The 19,405-nt window shown below is 43.7% G+C and overlaps 2 protein-coding genes across 3 annotated transcripts in view; both read left to right on the top strand.

Annotated features, from left to right (window-relative positions):
• Window positions 1-3,832, top strand: part of LOC308187409 (uncharacterized protein) — a 41,914-nt gene extending 38,082 nt beyond the window's left edge. Inside the window, exon 3 of the transcript XR_013944668.1 lies at window positions 3,615-3,832. The gene's annotated coding sequence lies outside the window, so the exon portion shown is untranslated. The remainder of the gene's footprint in view (window positions 1-3,614) is intronic.
• Window positions 3,833-12,754: 8,922 nt separating this feature from the next.
• Window positions 12,755-19,020, top strand: LOC308187404 (nuclear pore complex protein Nup153-like). Of its 2 annotated transcripts, XM_080609552.1 has the most exons (4): window positions 12,755-13,785; window positions 15,597-15,845; window positions 17,049-17,188; window positions 17,271-19,020. In XM_080609552.1, the coding sequence occupies exons 1-4, from the start codon at window positions 13,590-13,592 to the stop codon at window positions 17,400-17,402; spliced, it is 717 nt and encodes a 238-aa protein (XP_080465678.1). In that variant the 5' UTR covers window positions 12,755-13,589; the 3' UTR covers window positions 17,403-19,020. The 2 variants fall into 2 exon arrangements, with proteins under 2 accessions (XP_080465678.1, XP_080465679.1); XM_080609553.1 differs by lacking the exon at window positions 17,049-17,188.
• The last annotated feature ends 385 nt before the right edge of the window (window positions 19,021-19,405 follow it).

Here is a 19,405-nt window from a genome sequence, read left to right on the forward strand (position 1 = left end):
CTACAAAGGTCCAAAAATCACTGAACAGTTATTAGCCAGTTTTGTATTCCTTTAATTTGTTGAAAGACTGCAGTAGAGGATTGAAGTTTTTATTGAGGATCACTGTGTGGAAAAATTCTGATTGTTAAATGTCATTTGTATGACTTAAGAACCGCGTTTTGGAGTACAGAATTCAGTATTAATTCCAGAAGGGGTAAGGGGAAGGACATTAGCTAGTAATCCCGAACAAAAGCAGTGTATAGAGCTATACTGATTTTAATCGCAGTATTCTTACAGTTGGTCTGTTACTGAACAGATATGTTTTGGGGAGATATGGTGGCCAGGGAGGCGTGTGTGTTTGTGTGCTTCCTCTTCTAGTTAAGGTTCTGGGGTTTGGTTTTGTCAGGAAAATTCGATGAGGCACCTTGTGTAAAAGGAAATGTTAACCAGCATTTTTCAACACGGTGTAGTCCCTTAAAAGTGTCATAGATGAAAAGAGGCCATAAACGCTGGGGGAAAAAGTTAGTGGGAAACTGAGAGCAGGATCACATTCAGTAGTGAGAGAGCAGCAGCCTAGGGAAAGCTGATGAATGACTGTAACAGATAGTTCTATTTTAAGTGTAAAACAACACTCAGTACTTTATAATGGTGGTCTTACCAGAGGGTTCTTCTCCATGGCTCCTAAAAGCACGTCTTGAAGGCATTCGAGTGCAGTGAACTTAAGCTGTAAGAGTTGGGCTGGTAAGCTTGGCCTGATTTGAAGCTGTAGGCACGGGGCTATAATTTCTGAACAGGCTACAAAAGAAACTGTACCACTGTGCTTTTCAGTGCTCCGTTTAGCAAAGCCATCAAATTGTTGCAGGCAATTGATGTTGTTCTTCTAAGAGCACCTGAAAGATATTTTTGTTTGAAGAGTTCAGAGGTACCGGTTAATACTGGTTCAGATAATTACAGCCAGCTCTTGGTGTTTGTGACCAATAAAGTTTGTGGCTCCAAAAGGAGTGGGTTAGTGCTAACTGATTAACTGCTGTATATGCAGAAATATGGAATCTGATTACTTACGCAGAGAGCACTTAAAATGTATTGTTTTGCTGGCTCTCAGTGAGTTGCATCTTAATGCTACCAAGGAATAAGCTTTTTGCTTCTGGCCCAAGTTTTTTAATTTGGTGAAAGCCTTTTCTGTGCACGTGCACATGCCAGAGAGGTTGCTTAAGTAATAGAAGCTATAGTAGCTGCTATCTTCTGTTTTTTGTAGAAGACAGAAACTGAATTCGTTAGCTTTGTAACTGTTATGCATACCAGAATTGGTTTTCTCCCTTTTGAAAATAGTAGAGGGTATGCCTATGTCAGATTTGGTGAGCAAGGTGATCAGATGAGGGCACTGCAAGACTGCCAGAACGCACCAGGTCTGGGGGGAAAAGGAATCCGGCTGAGCATAGGAATTTCTAAAAGGTAACCAAGGAGTTGTGCATTGATACAGTTATTCTAAATAATCAGATTCTTGTAGCTCTGCCTTTGGAAAGTCTGTGGCCCTTGCTGTAGTGGCTGTACACACGATGCAGTCTACAAAACCAGAAATGCAGAAGTCCTATGTTTTGACTCCCTGGATTCATCAACCTGCTTCAGGATGGCTGGGGGAATCCAACTGTTAAGTCTAGCCAGACAGCGCAACTTGGGCTTAGCTGCCATTGTAACCAGCCTTGTTTCTCAACAGTAGCAAAGCTGAATGCATTGGTAAATATTTTCAGGTTTGGGCCTGCATAAGGTAGAAGGGACAAGAAGTGGTTTTATATGCTAGGGAGTTCTTGTTCTTAGAGCTTTCCCTCTAGTTTGAGAGAAGCACATAACTAGTTTTACAGTGGGTTGACAGGAAAGAAGTGGGGGGGAAAAATGGGAACGCAGGGAGATAGCCAAAGGCGTTATTACTAGAACAGGTTTAGAATGCTATTCTTTGCTTTTCATGAGCTTAGGGCAATGGGGAGTTTAAAGCTTAGCACTTCCTGAGAGGGTTTCTTACTCTACCGGCTCAGTTCTATCACTTATTTAAGGCAATTCAGGTCTCTGAACGGTTAAAGAATTGATACCAAATTTGATGAACTCTGATCCAGGATACTGACAAAACAGGACTTCATATAAACAATTTCAGTATGTTCATGAGGTTAGCTTGTGTGTTCTGTTAAATAGTAAAAAATGACACTTCTGTTTCTGTTTACCTAGCATAATTCTGCAAATGTTGCCTCCTTCTGCTTTAGAATGGAAATGCTCTTCTCCAAGAGAGCACTGTCCAAACTTCTTTGCCAAAATTTTTTGATTAAATTAATATTGTTTTATTTTGAAAACAAGAATAAGCCACAAACATGTTTTCTTGCTTCGGCTATCCAGAAGAACGTCAACAGTATTTTCAGATTTTCCTTCCCTACACAACTGTATGTAGGAAGAGTGCAGTTGGAAGCAGAAGACCTAAGATGATGTATCTTCTGTTTGTTTACTACAGTAACAAGACAATGGATTACCTCTTTATTAGAACTTGTGTAGCTTTGCAGTATTGAAACAAATGTAGGTATTAAAATACACATCAGTAATACGTTTCTGAATGGCTGAGTACCGTGCTCTCTTAGCATTGAAATACCCAGCCATTGGATTAGTTTGTCCCTCATGTTTGCTGAGTTTGGAAGCTATTTCAGAATGCCTTCAGCTTGTATTCTTCCCCAAAAGCATAGAACTCACTTCTCTGCATCCCCAATTCAAGTGAGAGAAACTGGGCACTGCAGACACAGGAGGTCTGCCTGTACAGAATCAGTGAAGACAAGTCTAAACAGCGGATTTTTTTGAATATGCAGCTGGGTTATCTGAATGTTCTTTATGCAGTGTACCTCAGTTTTAGTACAGATAGCACTTGTCTTGGTTCTTGTCATTAGTCTGAAGCTGCCCCTGAGAAAATCTTGAAAGGGAAAGTAGTGAAAGCTAATCAGCTGGCCCTTTCTTCTTAAGAACCAGTGTATTTTGTAATTCTCCCACTAATAATAAGGCGTCACGCTGGAGAATCGCGATTGTGTTGTTAAGCAAGACTGACTTCACCTGAGCGGTATAGTTGGCAGCTGTTGAATGTTTAATGGACTTTAAACAAACAAAAAAACTGAGCAGGTGGAGGTAGACATGGCAAACTGACAGGCAGCGTCAGATGCTTCTTTGAAATGGATAATCTGACTCCATTCACTTCTTTCTGGAAATAAGATCTAGTAATTAACCAAACAAAAGATAGAAGGGTTAAGACTGCATCTTTAAAGCAGCTGTGCTTGATAAATGTCTCTGGTCTTAAATCAATCTTTAGCAAAGCACAGAGACTTAGCAGCAGCTTGCTTATGCCAACGCTAAAAATACTTGATGTGTACAGGTAACCATGTCAAGGCTCTGGAGTTAATCCATGAGAACAATTCCTTCTGGTATTGGCAAAGGTGAGGATGCTTGCTTCTATAGAAATGAGGTTTTGAGCTGTGACTTAAGCTGTCACTTAGGTGACTGTTTAGGAAAGCTTCCTTTTAAGCTTTGAAGTATGTAAGCTGACAAATTGTTTAAGTTCAGAACTGGGTTTACAGTTTCTGTTCTCTGACTGTATGCAACTTCTCATGTTTCAGACTGAAAGCAGAATTGCAGCGGTACCAGTCATACAACTATAATGATTATTGCCAAGATTACCAGAACTACCACTCGCAGAGGAGTTAAGATGCTCACGCTGACTACAACTACAGCTCCTATGCTCCCTATGACAGCATGCAAGCTGTTGGAGACTGCTCTTTAGGAGATTCTTTAATGGCTCCAGCTGTTTTTGAGGTAAAGATACTGCACGCTTGCTGTAAAGAAAATATTTCACAGATAATATGTTGTACAGATTTGTGTGAATCAGCAAAAAGAATCCGAAGTTGAAAACATGCTTTCTGCTTAGTGTGAAGTTAAAAGAGCAGATTCCATTCAAAGGTGTTTGTATTTAAGTGCTTAAATAGTAAATCCATAGAATTAGTGATTTATACACCATTATTTGTTCACGCATACCAAAGAATGGTTTTGACAGCATAATTGCGTACGCTTCTTCTGTTCCTGTTCTTCTGATTTGCTTTGCTTAAAGCAAATTAAACAGTTGTTGTAAGTGGTCTTATCGTGGTCAATGTATTAGTTGTGACCTCCGGAGGTCCCTTCCAACCTGTACTGTAATATTGGCTTTCTTCTAAAAATAAGTAGATAAAATGCCATCTATCCTTGTAGTTGTAGGAAGAAGGAATGGGTTGAGACTGCAGCACTTTGAATCTGTGATGCTTTCTGAAATGAGTTATGATTAAACTTAGCCTTTTCTGTCTTTCAGGAATCTTCAGTTATGACTGCAATCGGTGATGACCTAATTACTGACGGTAATAAGGGTTCTATCATTGTCACTTGAGTTTAGCCATCCTTGTGCCTTTTAACAATACAAGCCAACCTCTACTGGATGAAGAACATCTTGAAAATTCAGCTGAGGTCAAACCTCTGTGGGGTTGATCTGCAATCAGCTGGGGTTTTAAAGCTGATACAGCATACACTGACCGCATCAAGTAAAACGGGACACTGTCAATGCTTCGCAGCAGGTTTCTTGTACCTGTGCCTTCATTCCCATTTGAAAATGGTCTAAGACAGAATTTTGTTCTTTGTATTGGTTCCGCTAAACAGATTTTATATTAGAAACTCAGTAATATGCAAAAGCTTTGTTCTCCACCCTGAGGTAAAAGCTTATGTTGCAGATTCCAAAAGGAGGATTCAGCTTGCACTTACAAATACGGTACAAAACATATTTGTGTCCTGGAAGGTTTGCAAAGGTCCTCACGTGGAGGCATTTTGTGTTAGTGTTTAGAAACTATCCTATGTAACGTGTATTGCCGTAGAAGTGAATTAAATGACTCTTGGGAGGGTTTCATGGCTGATTATCCTTAAACGTTATCTTTACTATCTTAAACATTGTCTTTGTCTTTATCTTGAAAGACAGTTCTAGTCCCAGCCTTCTAATATAAAAATTCCCAAAAGTTGGAGCTGTGAGGCTCAAAATTTTAGAGGACTAAATACCTCACTAAAATTAGTAGATCTAATAGCTTATTACACTTAGCTTAAAATACATTTTATTAGCCATTTCACGTGAAGTTTTTTTGTGCGCATGCCTCAGATTTGATACTTGGACTTACCAGGCTTTTATTTTCAGATCCACAGCTCTACTTGGATGTTGATGAAATGAACAGACAATTCACGGAGACAAGCGAAGAACTCTACGATTCACTCATGAATTGTCACTGGCAACCTCTGGATACGGTCACTTCTGAAATCCCCTCTGCTATTTAAGCGTCTTCTAGAGCATGACCGTTAGGACCAAAGTGCTAAAACTACATTTCTTCTACATTATTCTAGCTCATAAGTTTTAAAGCACAGTGATAGGTTGGGTTTTTTTTGCTATGCTTTTGACAGTTTCTGTAATCTTTTTGTTCATCACTCTCTTCTTGGAGCATCATGAAGTCATGTAAATATTCGAGAAATGTAAAGAGGTAAATGGGGTCTTATCTTAAAGATAAGACTTGCCTGTGTAAATAAAAAATTTGTATCTGCAAACCTGCCAGCAAGGGATTTTACTTGTACCTGTGTGCAGCACGTTCTCTTCCGGCTTATGGAATTTAACAAGGTAGTAAGGGTATTTCATCTGTCTTTATTTTTATATGGGCATTAGGACACAAGCGAAATCTAGCTTTCCCTTGTTTTCCTGGTTCCTTAGGTAAGCGACAAGCCAAGCCTTTCATGTGCTTGCTTAGACTGGAAGTATGTATGGGAGACACTCACAGGCCTTGCTATGGAAACACCTGTGCCCACTTTTTCCTGCAGGCTGCTGGCTCTAACTGTACTACTGATATATGCTAGGTCAGCTAAAATTGGCTTATAAATAGGGTATGTTAAGCATATGGAAGTGTAGACTTCAACTGCCATAGCTACAAACATCCCGTGGAATGAGGATGACGTCTGCTGGCACTCTCTGCATCAGCATTCAGTTTTCCCTTGCCCTTCTTACTGTTAGACTTCTCAGCTGACGCTTTACAGCGAAGAAATTGCTACAACATAATCCGTGTTCTTAAACCTAAAAAAAAAAAATCTTGGAGAAAACAACTTGCTGGTTTTCCCTCCTTGCTGGCAAGGAGAAAAATAGTCCACCAGGAACAACAAAAAAATCCTAGTAACAGCTCCTTAAGTTATACCCTCTGCTACCCTCTCTGATTGCTCTGGTCTTCCTTCATTCGTGGTAATGAAGTTTTTAAAGCTCTGGTAGAAGGATGACAGTACTCAAGTCAAAGGAGATGAGAGCCATGAGGAAAGCTTTGCTTTAAGCTAGAGCAGTCTTGCGAGTTGCTGCCTTTATGCTGTTCTTATCTTGAAGGGTACAGAGTCTTTTCCAGTCATAGGGACTCCATAACCCTATGAGTATGGAGAAATAGTTGCTAATTAACAGTGTGTATAATAAGTAAGTGAGGCTGGAAACAAAAGAATATTCCTCCAAGAAAAAAAAGGAAGCAGAAATTACTGTACTTAATAGCTGGGGAAGCTGTTAAAGCTAGTTGACACAGTTCTGGTACTGCCGTGTGTGTTTTGGGGGCAACATAAACCATAATTGCTGTGATGGCAGGTAAGAATCCAATTCTTTTTTATGGCTTAGTGTAGTCAGTGAAAGCAGTGGTCCTAAGCTGCATGCTGTTCTTAAATGTAATGCAAATTCTCTTTTGTGACTCCTCAGTACTTCCAGGTTACTTGTAGCTGATCACCAGCAACTGCTTCTGTTAGCTATTAGCTGTTGGGTTTTTGCTAGGAATACTTTCAGTCCTGAATTGAAATGATGACATCCTGAAACAGAAGAGGCTCTTGGAGTATTGTAGGAAGCACATTCTTCCTGGTTCTAGTGCAGGTGTAGACGTAGGAGGAGACAGAAGGCAAAGAACCTCACATAGGTGGAGGGGGTGAGGTGGCATCACAGTTAGAGCTGTTGCAGTTAACTCTTCCCAAAGCATGAAAGCAACGTGGCTGGGAACAGGGATTTGTTGGGTTGCTTCTTTGTGTGAGCCAGGGAGTCTTTTGAGGGGCAGATTAATAAGAATATGACACAAGGTAGAGGTGCAATAGATGAAGCAAAGAATCTGGGTGGGAAAAGGGTTGCTTGTACGTGTCTATGGAATTGTTTCAGGGGACTGAGCTGGGGCAAATTCAAGATAATAGATGCAGCCTCCTTGAATTTGGATGGCAGTGCTGAAGCTTCAAAACCTTACAAGCTTTGATGCCACTTCAATTGTAGTGCATAGCTGTGGTACTTGAGCTCAGAAGTGCAAACTGCACAGGATTTTTTTATCTATTTTCTTCAACGTGAGCAGCAAAACATCTTCCAGGAATGTGCCTGGGTGCTACGCTGCTTTGACACGGCTTGCTTTGCATCACCAAACACAGTAGTTAGGTTGCATCGAGTACTTTGTGGAAACATTCATTGTGTTGTCACCCAGAAATGGGATGCTACAGATGTGTGTTGGCCCGGCAGTATCAGTGCTGGTTTTTGGCCTTTGAGAGGTTGGTCCATAACATGTGACCTGTGTAATGAGGGGCCCACATAGATTGGTGACTTCATTAAGTCTGATGCTGTGGTGGTGTGTGACCCAAGGCCCTGAACGTCAGAAAATCAGGCTGTGGCCACCTATTTTATGCAGACTTTGCCTATTAACAAGGTCTCTACACTGTACGTTAGAGACGTGCGCCTCCTTTTCCGGACTAGATAGCGAAAATACCAGTTTTGTAGTTCAGTGAATGAGATTGGTTGGGCTGTTTGTTCTCCAGAGCTGAAAAATGTTGGGAGTGTATTCTCTTGGAGTCCACAGAAATGAAAATGATGAGAGGAAGAGAACGTTGGTTGCAGCCCGCGTGCTGCTGTTATAAAGTAGTTCTCTGATGTCTTTTTCCCTCTGCTGAGACTTATCAGCCTATCGTCCTTTCCTGTTAGGAGCGCATACCTGGCTTGGGATGGTGTGCGCAGGGCAGATTCTTTACCGTAAGAGCGCAGTGAATGCCAGACTTCTTCCTGTACTGCCGTGTTAACCGTGAGTCATAAATTCAGGAAGCAGTGATTGCATCGGAACTGCTAGAATGCTTTGCGGAGTCTTTTTACTGGGTAAACTTCACAGCTGCAGTTACAACTTCCAGCCTGTGTTAGCTGAACACATCGTACTGGTGCCCGCCATCAGTTTGACAAAGATGGGATTGCAGTAGGAACTTGCTTTTTTCCTTCTTTTTAATTAAACAAGTCTTTGAAGCAACTTTTCCAACACCGCCATACTTCACTTCTTCCAGTTATTTTCTGTTTTACTTAGCTGAAATGTTTTTTTTTCTTCCAAGCTTGAGGAAGTTTTCTACAAGAATGTCCCGTAATGATTTCATAAACTCTTTTCGTTGTACCTAGCTGCAACAGAGAGTGCTTTTATTCAAAAACCTGCTGGTTTTCTCTTCCAAGAAGTAGTGGGGTTTTTCCTATCTCTTCACTGATGGGAAAGGCTGTAGGACAGTAGCTTGAGGGGCTGCTAATGCTGTCATCAGTGAGCCGGGAAGAGGCAGGAGTCCGAAACGGGTAAAAAGTACTTAAAAGGATACCAAAAGAGTAAACGGTACTTAAGCCGTGGATGTTTCTTTTTGCAGGGATGCTCTGGACTAACCGCTTCTTTCTAACGCTACCTCAAAGTAACTTGCAGATAGACCTCACAGGGAAGGTTGATCAAATGGTGATGATCGCTGTCATTCTGCTGGACACGCAGATACTTGCCTTTCGTTTTGGCTCATTTTTAATACCAATTAACTTCAGTGCCTCGCGTTAATAGACACCGTTTGACTGCATCGGCAAATGTTTCTGAGTCGTGAGTGTCATTAAAGGCCTGTCACCCTATGGAAATCCTTCTAAATAAGAAAAATGGAATTCAAATAAATAAATAAAGCAGCGTTTAAACTTATGAGCAAACCTAGCGTAGCTGCCTTTGACGCTGATCTGGAGGAGAAAAATCACGTTATCACGCTACTATGGTTGCCTTAATAGGTTTGGTGTACATGAGGGAGGGAAGTATTATGTGATGTTTGCCTAGCTATTACATGGCCGATGCAGGAGGGGTTTTAGTCAGTTCCCTGAGCACGTATTGTTGCAGAAGTCGGTGATTTCACTGCCCAATGTCTGTTATTAAGGGCACGATTCATGTCCCGTTATCGTTTTTATTCTTTATTTATGTGTTTATTTTCTGGGGCGGCGATCTGTCACGATGCCCATCGTTCCCCTGCCGTGGGGTAGAATTTAGCGTGACGACTGCTTCCCGGACCAACGGGGCCACGAATCCGGCCTAAAACACTGCTTGTGCGTTGGTTGTCGGCGTGGGGGCTGTTGGTTGTCGGTGCGGGGGTATCGGTTGTCGGTGCGGGGCTTTTCTGACGAGCACTGTGGGCTCGGGGCGCCGTCCCACGCCCGGCGCGGTGCTGCGGCACACCAGCGGTCGGCGCCACGGCGCGGGGAGGCTCTGGAGGTGACTCCTAGCCCCGTGCTTACGGTGGCCGGGCCGGGGTTCATTATGGCGGCCGGGTCCTGAGGGCGGGAGCGGGAGGGCGGCGGGACCGGGACGGGACCGGGGCGGGGCGAGGAACGGGAGCGGCAGCGGGAGGGGGGGGCGCGCGTTCCCGTGAGGGGAGGGGGCGCGCGAGGGAGGGAGGGGGAGGGTGTGAGAAACACTCCGTAGCCAATAACTTGGGCTCAGGCGAGGAGCTCGGCGAAGCAGGAATTTATTCGCGATCGCAGTGGCGGGCGTCCCGTCCGTGCGAGGACTACCGCACACCAAATTTCCCTGGTGTATTGCCAAGCACTTCCCCGTGCAAGGGCTTACCATACACCACATTTCCCGAGACTCTTCCTTTCTCTCCCTTATCTCACGCTTCGTCCGTCTCCGGCCGCGCCCCTCGCGGAGCTGCGGAACCGCGGATCAGGACTCCACACTCGCTCCGTACAAAAGTACGTCTCAATCACACGGCACACAGAGTCTCACCCGACCCCCAAGGCAATACTTCCTATTTCTTACCTTGGTCTGTGCACAGAGTTACCGGATCAATTCTCAAAGCCGGAGTGCCTGCCTTCTTCCCTTCCCCACTCCTTCACGGATCCTGCCTCTTTCATCAGTCTCGGGCCCTCTGTCAGCTCTCCGCAGAACCGCCGCCGTCGATGCACAGGACCGCTGAAATCAGCGGGGCATGCCTTCCTGCTGCTGCGGCGGTGGGGCTCCCCAGTAGGCGACTGGCTCCCGGACGAGCCCCCAAATTGTGAGAAACACTCCGTAGCCAATAACTTGGGCTCAGGCGAGGAGCTCAGCGAAGCAGGAATTTATTCGCGATCGCAGTGGCGGGCGTCCCACGAGCAGGAGCGCCCCTGCTGGTTCCAAAACCCAGTTTATATACTTTTTGATGACGGGACCCTCCCGTTTCCCCGCTGAGGGGGTGATCCAGGCTCACAATCTGTCTGATGCTTCCCAGACAATGCATGGCCTTCAGTTGCCGGCCTGTTAAATTTCGAATTTCTTTTGACTTTTTTACTGGTTGAAGCGGTAATGTTTCTTCACTTACCTGACTTGACTCAACACCGTGATTTTCCCCGAATTGTTCTACGGAGTCTGGTTGTCTGCATTTTACAAGGTCGCCTGCTAAGCGTTCTTATCGCTGCAAGCACACCTCGATACCCCATTCCTTACCTTTAAACAACGTAACTCTGCAAAAACAACATTTTTATTCCCACGAGGGGCAGGGCAGGCCCCGCGGCGCGTGGCGGCGGGGGGCGGGGGGGCCCCGTGACGGCACCGAACGCGGGGGGGGGGCGGTATGGCCTCGGGCGGCGCGACCGGTAGCGGCGCGACCGGCAGCGGCATGGCCGGCGGTGGCAGGGCCGGTGGCGGCGGGGCGCCGGGCGGCAGCCCAGGAGCCCGATCAGGAGGAGGAGGAGCAGGAGGAGGAGGAGGAGGAGGAGGAGGAGGAGGAGGAGCGGCCGGCGGCAAGGTGAAGAGGCGGCGCCACCGTTTGGGCGCCGCGAAGCCCCCCTGTGCCAGGAGCAAGCGGGTGAGGAGCGGCCCCCCCACAGCGGGCCCTTCCCCCTCAGCCCACCAGTTACCCCCTTACTTACCCCCTTACCTTACCCGCCCCTTTATCCCCTTAGTTACCCCCTACCCACCTCCTTACCCCCTTAGTTACCCCCTCGACCGCTTAGTTACCCCCTTAGTTACCCCCTCAACGGCTTAGTTACCCCCTTAGTTACCCCCTCAGCCCCTTCCTAACCCCCTCAGTTACCCCCTCAGCCCCTTACTTACCCCCTTACCCCTCTACCCAGCCCATTACCCCCCTCCTCCCCCTCCCCTTCACCCCCAGCCCGCTGCCCTCAGGACCCCCAGTGCCACCCCCAGGGCTTTCCCCGCTCCCTGCACCCCTCCTCAGCCCATCATCAATTCTCTGAACGTTACCTGCCAGGCTTTGCTTCTCGTTTGTGCTGTAGGGTACAGCAGGTTGACGGTGAAAGCGGTCCGTCAATTCGGGGTGTGAAAATCCCCGTGCTGGAGGGGGGACGCGCCGAGATCCCTCCCAGCAGCTCTTTGCTAAGAAATGTCAGGACGCCCAGAGAGATGCTCTGGAGATGCCCTCTGCACATGTTTGTTCAGCCAAAACCTCTCCGCTATTAAATGAGCAACGTAGCTGAGGGGATTGATTATCATATGCAAAACCAAGGGAGCGCTACGCATGGATAGCTGCTCAATTAGGTTTTTATCACTTGCAGAAATGCCAAGTCCCTTATACCACATATTGACAATCAATCTTGTCCATCTAAAGCTGGCCTGGAAGGGCAATGCAAACATTCCCCACGCTTACAGAGCAACCGTTGAAACCTCTGGCTTGAACAGTGCATTAATGTTGAAAGTGCCATAGCTTGCGTGTGCCGACACTGTGTAGCTAACTGATAAACCTTACACGTGGATTAAAAATAATCAGTGGAGATGGTTTTCTAACTTTTCCATTGTCTGTTATCTCTGCGTGTTTTCCAGTAGGTTTATTTAAAGAGTGTGCCAGAGCAAACACGTGCGTGGGGATATCTGGGGGATTCTGCACAGAGAATGGCTGCTGCACATCCAGCGCAGATCAAATTAACAGTAACTTATCGGGGAAGAATTTTAATGATTTGATAAATAGACAAACTGATAGGTGTTACATGTGTGCATTTATTATAGCAGTTAGCTTTGTAACCAGACGAATCGTGCAAATGTTCATAACGTAAAAGGACGAGCTTTGAGCAGATAGCTTGCTTAGAGCATTTGTCAATTAATTTCAGTTTATTTTCAATATCATGTCCACTCTGCAGAAGGTTCTGTGGCTTAATGTTAATTGTCTCTCAGTGATGCAGTTGGGGAGGCACGAAAGCGACCGATGCGATTTTGTGAGGTTATACCTCTGGTTCTGATCCCTACCCCGCTGTTTTTCTCATCCTTCCCCCTACAACTTTAGTCGATAAGTCGATTCTTAGAAATACTTAAATAGATGTGTTTTGTGTGCTTGTGATCGTAATTACAGCCCACCAAACCCTCTGTCTCTTACCATTAAGCTCTGAAGGTGCCTGGGCACTGTAGGCAGTATAGTTAGCAGCTTCAAAGTTCCTGGGAACTAGTCCTGGATCTAATTTACTTTTTTTTTTCTCCCTACCTGCAGGAGGGATGATTAGCAGGATGCCTAGCTCATGATTGTCAGCTTTCTGGATATTAATTTTTATTATTAATTTTTATTATTAATTATATTCATTTATATTAATTTATCTTTTATTTAACCGTAGTTCCTGGGGCTTTCGGTCAGGTGGGAATTCTCCGATCGTACCCGATGTATGCCGCAGAGTCAGTCTTCTACAAAATACAGCAACAGCTTTAGAAGGCTCTTGCAAGAGGAGGTGCTGGTGCTATAGCTATAGCTGTGTTTCTTCCAGGACATCTTCTGGGTTAGCCTGACTGTTGAGAGCAGAACTGTTTTTTGTGCGTATAGTCACTGCAATTCAGCATTACTAAAATTGAAAATATTTAGATTCACTGATTTTAATGGGTAGTATGGTCCTGACTGTCGCAGTAGATAATTGCTGAACTTCTGGTTTAGTTGGTTTTCACGGGAGGGTGCGAAGAGGAAGAGTCCTGGAACAAGTCTGTAGGTCAGGAGCTGTTCAGGCGTAGAGTTTCCTGATAGCCTTGCAGATTGACGACCTGCTGGTGAATTTTGGCAGAGGTTTCAAAACTTTGAACCTTGCCAAGGTCACTTGGAAGTGCAGAAAGTGATAGGTAGTTGTAAATCAATCTTAGGTGAATTTTAGGTTTACCAGAAGTGTAGCGATCCTATGCCAGGGATCAACCTCGTCGTCGTCTTCTGAATATTTGCTGTATAATATCTGTCTTCAAGGTCCGTGGAAGGTGGTATCGCAGCATATGCTGTTGACTGCGTTTCTGTAATTAAGTGTTTTTTCTTTCAAGCAGGGAATAATTAGCAGAATGACAGAAACGGTGAAAAATATTGTACCGGCCTGGCTGCAGAAGTATTTCAATAAGCGTGAGGAGGAGTGTGTAGACAGAAATGAATCTGCAAACCAGGAGGAGACTCCGGTAAACTATCACCACGATTATTCAGATGAAGATACCATAATCGATGAGAGATTCACGCCTGAACCAGCAGGAATTAGTAGACGAGGTATGTGAAAAATCATTTGGAATTCTGGCCATCTGTATTTATTCACAGATTTCTAGTTTTGAATCTGAATTTCAAAAGGAAATTGGAATGAGGGTTTTGACAGAATGAAAAAAACCCAAAAAAAGTCAAAACAACTGTTTGTGAAACCGTCTTAGCTTTAAACTGTATACACAGTTACGAAGCATACATCTTATGCTCTTGGAAGGCATCAGTTAACTTTAGGTACTCTATTAGCCAGGTGCTAAATGCTGAAAATAAGTCATTTGCAAGTGTGCTGGGTTGCATTTTCCATCTTTTAAAAGATATGGAATGAAAATCTGTCTAATTGCCTAAGGCAATTAAAAAAATTAATTTGTTTTGCAGTCTTCGAAACAAAAGACTAGATGCTAGAATGGCAGAGGAAAATTCCGTCTCGTGTCCCGACTTTGTTTGTTTTGTTTTGTTTTTTTTTTGTTTTGGGCTTTGATCAATTTAGTAAAGTTCCTCGTTAACTTGATGGTGAACTGGGGAACTTGTGCACGGATGTGGTTTATGAGATTATTATCCTTAAAATATTCAATAACTTTAAGGTCTACGCGGGGGGAGGGGGTGTCTTTGAAAAGGTATTTGGACCGTTGGCAACGAGGTTTGCAACTCCTTTACCTCATGAAAGATTAATTTGTCTTATATCCAGTGCCTCTCACTGTTCCTGTAGTCCTGTTGTATAAATTTGCATCTATTCTTATTTGAGTTTCTCTTAAATTAGCTGTTTTGGGGAAGTCAGCTTTTAATAAGTAAAGAAGTTTTGTCTGAGCGTGCGTAGGTAACCATAGATAATGTGGAAAGTCAGTTGCTTCTGTTGTTGGCAGAATCAAAAAATAAGGAGGAAATATCTTTGCCTCCAATCTCATCTAATTGTAAACAAGGAGATTGATGGCTTTCTGTGTAGCTGTAGCTTGGGAATGAGTTTGGAGAAAAGAATAGAGAAGGTCTTCGTGACTGAGGAACACATGTTGGCTTTCCTATGTAACTGCGTGAAAGGAGCTTTCAGTAAGAACAGCTGCACTGCAAGCTTGCTAACTCCAGGAGATCAGGAGCAGGTGGACACCCTGGAACCTTTTGCAGCTTATGTTGCTGTCCGTGGGTGTCGAATACTATGCTTAAGAATAAGATTTTTTTTAGCAAGATAGACTTCAAGGCCACCTATTCCAGGCCACTGGCATTGTTTGCAGACCCTTTGCTTCAAGAGGGAAAAATGCTCATCTGGTTACTTGGGTCAACATCCTTGTCCCTTGGGTCAAAATCCCAATAGTTAATGGGTAGGAGATGATGTTTTGCCTCTAACGTGAGCTGATATGGAAGAACTTGGGAAAAAAGTACTGCAAACGTTCATTTTCATGTTGTGTATTCAGATTAATGTAACCTTTGTTCCAATATTATGGAAGCTGCAGTGTTATCTGTAATTTACCGTGTAATCTCAAATTTTGTAAAGCTTATTGCAAGCTGTACATGGGAGAAGGAGTATATATGTTTGATTTAGTGAACGGCCAAGTCAGCGTTAGAGCATTTGAGCACGGGGTCAGAATGTGGTGTTGTAAAACCTCATAGTTAACTACTTCTGGATGCAACATTAATACTGTGTATCGCAAGCAGTGTTGTTGTTGTAGCCAGACAGTTAGATGCAACCGTATCTGGGTGAGGAAGAAGTTAAATTTGGCTTCTCTCTTTTTGCGCTTAGAACTTGGCAATAGCATGGCTGTCGATAGGAAACAGGTTTTGGCTTCTGTGAGCTTGTCTATAGCAAAGCTAATTATCTCCCTGTTCTTGTCTAGAACCATCCACAAGTAGATCAGCACTGAACTTCCCAGTTGTGTTAACAAGGCCCTCTCGTCATCGGAGCCGTCTGAATTATACCATGCTGGATTCTCCTGTCCCACCTTGTCAGCCCTCGACATCTTCTGTATTTGGCATTGGCAGTCCTAGGCTGTCCTTCATAAAAGAAATAGAAGATTCTACCTCTCAACAAGACGATGATAACATCTCAACAACCAGTGATTCCTCCTCTAGAGCATCTGATGAAGGTGATTTTTGTGTTCTCTGTTTAATTGACTTTTTTTTTAATGTGAAGTACCTTGCGTTCTTTAATATTCCACATCACCTTAGTAAATAAAATAGGTGAATGTCAACTTTGGATGCGAGAATTAAATTGAATTTTTAGTGTTTTAGAAGTATATAATCCTATCACCTTTTTAATAGAAGCGTGCTTTGGAATACGTTTATGATACCCTGATGTTAGAAAGAGTCAATGCTGAAATATACACGTTCAGCTAGGTTATATGTAAATTTTGAACTGGGACGGTAGGAAATCAGGCTGACTTGCCGTAGCTTGACAACTAGGCTGATTGTCTAGAAGGAAGAGTGACTCAGAATATCTAACAGACAGCTGGTTAAATGTGAATAAGTGCAGGTGACAAACAGGAACACGAGATGTTTTCCTGTGTTTCAGCAAGAGAAGATAAAGAAACTACTCTGTCATAAGCTATAGGCTGTTTTTTGACCTTTCTTGGTAGAAGGCTTCAGCTGTCAATACTTTCATGTCTTTTGCCAAATTCATTGAGGAAAGCACACCATTTTAAAATAAAAAATAAGCATCGTGTCGATGTAGGTTGGTACGTAGGTCTTCTCGCTGAAAGGGCGAACAGCAGGTTTGCAGCTTTTTCTAGTCCCCCATATAGACAGGGACTGACGTGTGCTCAGCAGGTTTTGCAGAGAACTTTTGTACAGCTGAGAGTAGAGTTGCTGGGCTTTAGCAATATAACCTGAGTGCACTAGAACTTTCTGGTGTGTCTTCGTAAAACATACATGGGCAGAAGATCGTTAACTCTTAGAGCAGCCTTTGGGGAATCTTCCAGGTTTAAAACCTATGCGATTATGATCTGTGCTGGCCTCCAGCCTTTTACCAACATAGAAAAAAGCTTTGTCCGTACAAATGCACTGATGTTTATGCGGTCCTCTTTTATCTTAGCCTGAAGGAAAAAAATATCTGCATTGGAAGCACAGTATTAACTTGGTAAGATTGCTGAAAACTACCTGCAGCTCTGTGAACAGTTTTCAAGTTTGTAGGTGATACTTGGTTTTCAGTCTGTACGTGAAGTTGATCTATTTAAAGAAGCTGAAGTCATGCTTATTTTTCTGTACTGAAGAACTTGAATTAGTGTGATCTTTATTGTTAAAGTTCTGTACGTACGAGTGGCATTTACATCTAGCATACGTCATTTTGGCAGATGTTGCAGTTTTAAAAAATACTTCATCGTCACTGCTCTGGCCCACAGAAGCTGAAAGAACTCATTCCCTCTCGCAGCATTCTGCAGCTAGCTCTAAGAAACCTGCATTCAGTTTATTTGTTTTTGGAGGACTGTGTCCTGTAAGTACTGCACAGTATTTCTTTTAATCAGTTTGAATGTGTACCTGTTTTTCTATCCACTTCTCATACTGTGTTTCCGTAGGTACGTGGAAGCACGTCTGTTTTTAAGCAAAACCAGCTTGGGTTTTCTCCATTTTACCCCGGAAAGACGGCCTATGCCGGTGGTGCAGCTGTAAGATCAAGGCAGCCAAAGACGGAACCTTATCAGGTATGAGAAAAGTAGTGTAGTGGGAAATAGTGATGGAAATAAAAAAAGCAGCACTGCCAAAGGAGCTTTGAGCAGGGAGCTGAATATGTGGTAACAGTTGCTCTTCTGCCCTCTTGGTCTACAAAAATAGACGAGATTGATTTCTGTTTAAATTCTTTAATGACAGTTTTTACCACAGGTAATACTTGTCAGAAAGAACAAGAATGACAGTTTGGGCTAGTTGTTGGTAGTTGGGGTTTCCTCTGTTGTTAGGTCTTTCAAAAAATTCCATTCAAGTGCCATTGTCTGCCTCTGACTACATTACGTTAAAATAACTTGATGCAAAAAAACCAATGACAGCATAACTTTGAAAACTTGTGTTTATGGTAGCAAAAGCTACAGTAGTCAAACCTGGCTAATATTTATCTGTGGATCTTCTTTTCCAAGCATGCCTACATTCATGCTATGGATATGTTGTATAAACCTGCAGTCTTTGAAAATATCTAAAATCAACTTTGCTGATCCTTTGTTCTTCTGTTACACAGAGGCATGCAGGACTAAATGCAGTCTCAAGATAAGCAGTAACATGCTTTCTGTTTTGAATGATTCATATAGTTCTTGGAGAGAGTTATTTGCCCCCAAGAGTTCTTGGAAATAGCAAATAAAAACTGCTGACAACTCTGATTAGCTAGAGCTGAATCGAAAAGGAAAGTCAAATCAGGTTTGGTAGGAATGTATTTAAATGAAAGTGACTTTTATCGATAAATCAAAAGGAATTTGAAGAAAATGAAAACGCGGGTTTGCTGGCTCTGTTCTGACAGTCCATTTGTGCAACGGAAAAAGGGCAGTACAAGTACCTCACTTACGGGAAACCTTGAAACCTTGTGGTGCAAAGCTGGGAACCCTCTTTGGTCGGCTATTTTTGTTTTTTACAATATTACTGCATTATGGTAAAAAGAGGAACCAAAATACTAGGCTTTTAAAGGAGAGAGTAGCTTGCTTCTTGCTGCTTGCTGTGAATGACAGCAAGGTACTAGAGAGTCCAGCGAAGGGCCACCAAGAAGATCAAGGGACTGGGAGCACCTCTCCTCTGAGGAGAGGCAGGGACTGCTGGGCCTGTTTAGTATGGAGGAGATGAGGTTCAGGGGGGATCTTATTGGTGTATATAAATACCTGAATGGATGGTGCAAAGAGCATAGAGAGCCATTGTGTTTTCAGCGGTGCCCAGTGCCAGGTCAAGAGGCAACAGGCACAAACTGAAACGTGAGGCTCTGTCTGAGCATCAGGAAATGCTTTTGCACTGTGCGGGTGATGGAGCCCTGGCACGGGTTGCCCGGAGAGGCTGTGGAGTCTCCCTCTTTGGAGGTCTTCAAGAGCTGACTTGACATGGTCCTGGGCAACCTGCTCGGGGTGGCCCTGCTTGAGCGGGGGGGTAGACCAGGCGATCTCTAGAGGTCACTTCCAACCTTAACCATTCTGTGGTTCTGTGAGTCTCACTTGTGTTTTTACATGCTGCGTGGTCTGCTTCCTGTCTTCACATCGTGTGATAAGCACAGTGTGGTTATATGAGGGGTTTAACCTGGGAAGAAAAAAAGTCACACCAAAGGAAGTTTTTGACTGATATTTGAAGTTGGGTGGTGCAAATAAACAGTTTATTTTTTCAGTGTAATGTTTAGATCTGTTACAGTTTAAATCAGATCTTTATCTTTTAAGACAAAGATTTGCAGCCAACTTTAATCTTGGGGGAAGGGAGGAAGCAAGAGAGAAGTAAAACTAGTTCCTGGTTATGATTGTATACACTGATTTTAAGATGGTACACTTAGACCATCGTGAAACTCTGAGGTCTGTGTTGTTACTGAAAATGCTTTCTGTACCACAAGCCTTTTCTTGAGTTCTGTTTCCCTGATTACTGCTTCGGAGGCCTTAGCAGTCCTGGCATCATCCGTCTTGACCTTTTACAAGTACGGAGTTCTTTTATTGCTCGTGCAACAAGCACGTGCAAGATGCACTGAGGCCCAAGGTAAACTTCA

This window comes from Anser brachyrhynchus (assembly GCF_964034855.1).
Source record: "Anser brachyrhynchus genome assembly, contig: SCAFFOLD_63, whole genome shotgun sequence".
Classification (NCBI taxonomy): Eukaryota; Metazoa; Chordata; class Aves; order Anseriformes; family Anatidae; genus Anser; species Anser brachyrhynchus.

Coding starts and splice junctions, on each gene's coding strand:
- LOC308187404 (XM_080609552.1), top strand. CDS start 13,590: ATGACAGAAACGGTGAAAAATATTGTACCGGCCTGGCTGCAGAAGTAT. Junction 13,786..15,596: donor AGCAGGAATTAGTAGACGAG/GTATGTGAAAAA, acceptor GTTCTTGTCTAG/AACCATCCACAAGTAGATCA. Junction 17,189..17,270: donor TTTTTGGAGGACTGTGTCCT/GTAAGTACTGCA, acceptor GTGTTTCCGTAG/GTACGTGGAAGCACGTCTGT.